Source organism: Chinchilla lanigera, unplaced genomic scaffold (genome assembly GCF_000276665.1).
Source record: "Chinchilla lanigera isolate Chin_1 unplaced genomic scaffold, ChiLan1.0 scaffold00062, whole genome shotgun sequence".
In the NCBI taxonomy this organism is placed as follows: domain Eukaryota; kingdom Metazoa; phylum Chordata; class Mammalia; order Rodentia; family Chinchillidae; genus Chinchilla; species Chinchilla lanigera.
The window spans coordinates 4,898,885-4,906,308 of record NW_004955463.1 but is presented as its reverse complement, the minus strand read 5'-3'; the positions used below and the strand labels follow the sequence as shown (position 1 = coordinate 4,906,308).

General features: G+C 42.1%; 1 protein-coding gene across 4 annotated transcripts in view; it reads left to right on the top strand.

The window, feature by feature from the left end:
* Nucleotides 1-6,194, top strand: part of Mfhas1 (malignant fibrous histiocytoma amplified sequence 1) — a gene marked incomplete at its 5' end in the record, with an annotated part of 93,679 nt that extends 87,485 nt beyond the window's left edge. For all 4 annotated transcript variants that reach the window (XM_005398356.2, XM_013521535.1, XM_013521534.1 and 1 more), the window contains 1 exon segment: nt 3,578-6,194. In XM_005398356.2, the coding sequence (XP_005398413.1) occupies nt 3,578-3,611 (34 nt within the window). In that variant the 3' untranslated portion in view covers nt 3,612-6,194.
* Nucleotides 6,195-7,424: the final 1,230 nt, after the last annotated feature.

The window sequence follows — 7,424 nt, the reverse complement described above, 5'->3', positions numbered from 1 at the left end:
TACCGGGAACCGAACTCACGACCTTGCGCTTGCCAGGCAGGCACTTTGCCGCTGAGCTAAATCCCCAGCCCCAGAAGTTGTTTTTTTTCAGGATCTGAAATACTTCACACCAAACTCTTCTTGACTTGATGGTTTGTGTTGAGAAATCTGTAATGATTGTGATGGGCTTTCCTTTATAAGTGTTGTATTTCTTTACTCTAACAGCTTTTAATATTCTCTTCTTTTGCTGAATTTCTGGGATCTAGATTATTGTATGTCTGGGTGTAGATTTATTTTGGTTATGGCTAATTGGAATTCTGTATGCCTCCTTTTTCTGTATGTCAGATTCTTTTGCCATTTTCTGCTATTTTTCCATTTTCTGAAATATTTTTTTTCCATTTTCTGAAATTTTCTGCTATTACTTCTGGCAGATAGCCTTTTTAAGTCATTTGTGTTGACTCCTGCTGTTGCATTGACACCTATTAATCTTACATTGTTTTTTTTTGGCATCATCTTGCAGCTGTTGAATTGTTATTTCCTGGTTCCTTGTTATTTTTAAGAGATCCTTTGTTTCACAATCATTAGTTGCAATGCTGTCTTCAAGGTCTGAAAGTCTATCTTCAGCTTCATTCAAGGGGTTTTGCCAGCTTTTGATGGAATTTTTAATTTCCAGATATCTGTTTGAATCTAGTTCATGCATTCTAATTCTTTCCTATATTGTTCCTTCAAGGTGTCCATTATTTTTCTGTGCTCCTCTATTTTTTATCTATGTCTTCTTTAGATGTGCTGAGCAATTCTTTTGTTATTGTTGTCATTTCTTTTTTTACCTGAGAGATTATTTCTGATCTGATGTCTTCTATGGGCTGATGGAATTTCTTTACTTCAGTTGCTATCATTTCAGAAATTTCAAGTGTATGATTTCCAAGCTTTTCTGTGTCAGTGTCTCCTGGACTTGTTTCGGGTGGGGAGATCTAAGATTGTATTTTGTTCCTTTGTTTTGTCATCTTTGAAGATCTGGAGGTTCCCTGGAGCTCAGCCTCACTCCCACAATAGTGTGGGAGTGGAAGGGCAAGTACCCAAAGGTACTGGTGATCAGCGTGGCTCCTGTGAGGGGGTGTGGAGGCAGGGTGTGGTTGCCGATGCTCCCAAAGCTTTCTGGGGCTCAGTTGGCTCCCATGCCAGTACAGGAGGGTTGGTGTGTGGTTGCAGAGGCTCCTGAAGCTTTACAGGGTTTAGCTTGGCTCCCATGAGGGTGTGTGTAGGGCGGGGTGTGGTGACTGGTGACTGAACCTCCCAAAGCTGTTCAGGACTTAGCCTGTCTCCTATGATGGGGGGGCACAGGGCATGGTCACTGAGGCTCCCTAAGCTGTCAGGGGTCCAGCCATTGCTCCCATGTCAGTGGGGGAGAGACAGGGGCAGCTCACCGAGGTTTCTGAAGTGGTCCAGTGCTCAGCTTGGCCCCTGTGAGTGTGTGGGGCAGTGGGGTATGGTCACTGAGGCTCCCAAAGCTGTCTAGGGCTCAACCTGGCCCTCGTGCCTGTGGGGGAGGGGTGGGAGTGGCTCACCGAGGTTTCTGAAGCTGTCCAGGGTTCAGCTCCTGAGGGTCTACCTATGTTTTTTCTTTTTTTTTTTTTTTTTATCACATCTTATTCATTATTCATTAAGTCTTTATTGTTTGCTCTATAGTACATACTTGTCAGGCATTGAGCATTCAGGAATAGCTAAATCAGACCCTGTCCTCAAGAAGCTAATAGACTGGGAATCAAAGAAATAACCAGACAAACTTGTGGCTGTCTGATTGCAATTAAAATACAATACCTGGCACAGTAAGTGTGTAAACAGGGTCTCTACCAGGAAGAATCAGGAAAAGTTGGGAATTAGCATTTTAGAATGAAAATGAGCTTACTGAGATGGAGAGGCAGGGAGAAATAGAGAAAGTTAAGAGATTCAACAGCTCTTTTCCCCCTAAATCTAAACATGAGAAATGGTACTGATGAGGGAAAATGCTGAATTGGATGAATAGTGGGATATTCCCTCTCCATGCCCTTCACTAGTGTTCCTGTGTTTCTCAGTGGCTCAGAGGAGCAGACAGCCAGACACAACTGTCCGTGTTTCCAGAGGTTCATTAGATTCAGAGGAAAATATTTACATATCTCATCTGCCACATGAACCCAAAACTTACAGACTGCACTTCACTGCCAAGTTGAGGCCTGTGTTTTACACAGCCATATAGCTTAGATGTAGCATAGTATTATTGGAATTTGAGACAGATTCCAAACCTTTTCTACTGAGAGTTTACTATATTAATAGGCCTTCAAAAAATTCTTTGGCTGAGTGCCATAGAAATATGAAACTATCCCTAGAGCCCCAAATAGCCTACCTCTGTGTTATCTGTCAAGCTGTCTTTGGAGCCAGATAACCCTCATGAGAGATCTGGCTCTGCTCCACAGTAGTAGATACCCTCTTTGCAGGAAGTTATTTAACTTCTTGGAACCCTGGTTTCTCTCTTAATAAAATGCAGGAGCTTACCTGATGGGATTGATAGGAAGTTGAGAATTAATTAAATAATGCAATACAACAAAGGACAGAATTCATAGCATGTAATTACTAAGTAGAAGGAGCTTAGTTTAGTGATGCTGCGTTTATTATTAAAGGCAAACTAACCCCCACCTGGTTCTTCTTTGGGCTGAAAGGATGTTTTAGTGGATGCCTAGTTATCAGCATCAATGAAATGAAGCAGCACTGACAGAGGTGGGGAATCAGAGCATAATCCCTTTTTCTTTCTGTTCATTGTCCATGCATGTTTTATTTAATGTTGCTGAAATACTTTTAAAAACATCCTATCTCATGTGGTTGTAGGAAAGCCAAAATAAACAATGGAGATGTTTGACATGTTGTCCTCAACTCTTTTGTTTGAGTTGAATGCTGCTTTGTTTAATTAGCTGAGGATGCAATAGTTTCTTCACTGTATATTTATCAAGTTCTATATTTGAGTTGACAGTCTTGCTTGTAACACTTCAAGTAAAATCATGCTTTTTAGTCCTGACAGACATCCATTTTTACTTTTTATATGTATTGCTAATCCTGGAGGGCTATTTAGTATATGTGTTTATTGAGATGAAACCATTCTGTGTTTAGTTTGGGGTTGTTAGTTAGAACCGTAGTTAAGCTGTGACATTATAATGGGATAAGTGGTAATAATCAATTGTCATCATTCTGGTTTTATGGCTGACCTGAGCTTAATATCACAGACATGTCTTGATTAACTTACTGCTGAAAAGATTCTTTCTTTATGGGACTAGAGTGACCATTTACGTGTTTATAAGGAGTTCTAGAAGTAGAGATAAAAATCTGTCCAGAAAACCATCACTCCCTTTTTTGTTTTTACAACTAAGACTGTCATCCTCTGGGTGAAAAAAGAACTGAGACGTGTCATGTACATGTACCGACTCCCCACTGTGAGTATAATCCTTGGGTACTGCGTATGTGTACTAATAAAGAAGAGTCATATCTCCTCTTAAATACAAAGAAAAAAAAAGGGTTCATTCTGTGATGTGCTTCTGTCATATCTGTGCTTTCTTCTCGTCTATCCATCTAGGAAGAATGTTGGTGAAAAGCACAGAAACCAGTGACTTTTCTGGCTGCGGGGTTTCCATGGAGAAAACCGAGCAGTGGGACCCACTGTCCCATCTTCTTCTGTTCATGGCACGCCCTCCAAGTCCCGAGCATGCGTGGTGAGACCAGTGAAGATGCACCCGGGGTGCTTTGAGCCGCCCTGGAGGGGCACGGGAAGGATGGGAGAGAACATGGAGCAAACGTTTCACAAACTGAACCTCAGAACTGTGATCCTCTAAGGAAAGCGCTACTTGAAGAAGAGTCGAATGGCTTCTCAGGGATTTTGTTTTCTGTGCACACATAAGCCATAGTTACAGTACAGGTGGCAGTATTTAGGGCACTTCGGTTTCAGTTCTGTTCAATGTGAAAGAGGGATCGACCGACGTTCATTGCTGTTCCGTAACTAGTGTAAGATATGTATATGTTTATCTTTATTTTTATAATATGCAAATACCTTTAAATTTATACAGTTTGAAGCTTCTAGCATCAGTTAACACTGGGTGCAATATTTTGCATGAGAACTGTGCCAAGATGGGGCTGATTCCTTATTTTAGACATTTTTGTTCTTTCTTTATTCTTTAATATTCCTTTTGAGTTTAAAAAGAAAAAATGAGATAACTGTCAGCCCATGGACTTAATGTTGATTCACAGAGGTTGCCAGTAATGAACAAGATCTTTCTCCATGTGCTTCAGACCCATCTCTTCATTAATGTCCTTGCCTGTAGGTTAGTGGGTTGATGGCAGGATTATTCCTGTTTTCTCCCCACCTATAATTAGTGCAGGGCAAAGGTGGGGTACTTTTGGGGGCCAAAGAGGACAAAAAGTCCACAAAAAACCTGAGTCTTTCAATAATTTAGATAATCAAGAGTCAATTCTGAATCATGCTGGCTTCTCTGCTAATACACATCTTGCTTTTCTAGAACAGGGTCTACAGTCTAGCAGAATGCTTTGTGAACCCTCCACACCTGGCTGTGGGACCTTCAGGTAGAAAGCTGCCTAGTTGAGGAGCCCAATCCTACACTGGCCATTTATTCATACAGAATCTCTTATTATGCACTTTACCATCCAGACCTGGTAAAACGCTGGTTTTGAAATCCTTAGGAGGTAAAACTTAAAAAGCAAACCCAACAAATTGCTCTTCAGTCTCCTGCTTGGGGCTAAACAGCATCTGCTATAGAAGTAACACATTCTTTGAAGAATGCGAAGACTCTGTTTACATCTGCCTCCTCCCCATGCAGATAGTGTGTAAAACTAACCTTCTCTCACCAGTGTCACACAATAAAAGTGACTCTGCTGGTATTACTCTTTCCCTTCATTTATAAAGTATTGACTCTTGGAATGCCACAAGACACAAAGTCTCCATATACTTCAAAAAGAATATAAGTGGCTGCATTTTGAGAAATCTCAGTTGATTTTAATAGCAAACTTTGTGCCCCAGGAGTTAATTTCACCTACTCCAGAGCCCCAGTTACACAAGTATGATTTCCTGTGATCATACAATCAAGTAGGATTAGACTATTTTTCTATTTTTAATACTTGAATATGACAGCTCAAGTTTGAGATTTTATTTTCCTTTTAGAACACAGTCACAAGATTCATCTGGTTAATCCTTTGGTCACAGTTCTCGTGTGTGTATATGTGTGTTTGTGTGTGTGTGTATAGGTGTAAATGTAAACTGAATGTTAACATTTAATTGCTTTATGGACCACTGAATTGTTAGGCAGTAAGAATTTTTTAATTGGTATGAGAAGGTTCCTTACATCAGCCAGTTCTGACCAGTCTGTGGATAAAGGCATTCAAGTGTGTGACTTTGGGCTCCCTCCCCAGAAGGCCATGTTAAATGAAATGCTGCCCCTTTGGGTGGTACAGCCTGCAAAGTGTTTGCTATTTTCATGAACATCAATGCTCACGTTCTTAGTATGTGCTGTTTTTTCATACATGATGTTTTATGTTGTCATCTGAACCCTGGAGAAGCAATGTAAGAGCTAAGCTTGGTGTCAAGTATGTTTTGGCCTAAGAGCTGGTGTGATAGAGGGTCCTGTGACCACAGTAAGCTCCGGAACAGCCTGAGAACTTGCTTCAGCATGGGGAGAGGGTGGAGATACAGAAACACTCTGCTCTGCGGGAGTTTTTGCCATCTATGTAGAAAATTCCATTTTCTCTTTCAACACCCTGAAAGACTCAACAACCAGCCGAGGCTAACAAGCAATTCACTAAGCACAAGAGGAATTTTTGTCCAACCAAGGAGTCCCTGGCCTCTCAAACAAATGCCCTCCAAGTTTGTTATGGTTTCTATTCCTGCAACTTGTGGTATCAAAGCCACTTCCTGGAATTGTCAAAGTGCTGCCAGAATAAATGTTTTCCCCCTTCTAAGAAAAAAAGAAAAATGACAGTGCTCATATTTGATGCTTGTGTATTGGACTCTGTTTAGAATGAGTAAGGAGGAAAGGGACCGATGTGATTCCTGACGGCATGTGTTGTTTTTCTGCCACAATCTGTGAATTGTAATTGTAGTTTCCAAGTTTGTTGTAACCAGACAGACATTTTTTTAAAAAAGAAAAAATTCAATAAAAATACAAAGAAATGGCTAAGCAATAATACTCCTAGAGTTTAGTTATTTCTGGTTTTGTTTTTAGTTTCAGTTTTACCAGTTCAGGAGTAACTATTTTATATCTGTAGTTCTTAAGTTTGAGATAGGGGTGGTGGGGTCTGCTCTCATCTGTTTGGGGGTTAAGTCCCCAACGTGCAGACTCAAGAGTTCTAGTTTTAAACTCTGCTGTGGAACACTAGGGCTGCCTCTTGGGGCTGGGGGTCGAGCCCAGGGTCTTTAACATGCTGAGAAAGTGCTGTGCCTATGAGCTATATCTCCAGCCCAACACAGGCTCTGTCTCTAAATCAGACCCCTTTTTTCAGTGAGCCACTGTGTTCCTGAAGCAAAGCCTATGAAGTTATGATAGGTCTAGCAGTTCCCTTTCCCGATCTGTTTTCTAAGGGCTCTTGGCAGGACTCCCGCCACAGCCTTGGAGTTACTATCCCAGAGCCCACTGGTAGGGAGGGACCTGCTCAAAAGTTCTATTCCTCCTGGTTTTCAAAAAATGCCAGCTAAGAAAATGTGGAGAGGAAAAGACTGAAACTGCTTCTTGAGAGGCAGCATCTCTGGGGAAGGAGAAGCCCTGCCTTGAGCCGCTGGGGCTCTGGGAACCAGGAAAGAAGGAGTAACCTCAGGCTAGACAGGGGGCTGTTGCAAGACTTCAGAAAATGTAGCTGGAGCCATTGGGTGCGCCACATCCACACGTGGCTCCGCCAGTGGATGAACTGAAGCATTTGGTGTAACAGGTCTGCCTCACAAGGACAACTTCTCTCACAGCTGTGTCCCAGTTCTCAGCCCAGGGCCACTGCTGTCCCCTCTGTTGGAGGGAGCACAGTGTGAACATAAGTCATCAATTTGGCTCTGGTTTTTCTTCACCAAGAAACCCTGGGGCCTGGAAGTACACAGCTCAGTGGTACTACACTTGGCTACCATGTGCCAAGGCGCAGGGCTCCATTCTCAACATGCAAAGAAAAAAAGGAGGAGGAAGAGAAGGCACAGTTCCTTAAACTTTTGAATGCTGAGCAGGTCACACATAAAGGCAGATACAGTATTGGTGGTGAAAATTAGAAATGCATTGTCTGCCAGGCGGGGAAGCAGTCTCCTGTCATCCCAGCACTCAGGAGGCTGAGGCAGGAGGATTACCGGGAATTCAGGGCCAGCCTGAACTGCATAGGGAGACCTTGTCTCAAAAAAAAAGGAAAATCCATTATTTTATCACAGATGTTACTCCCTCCCGAGG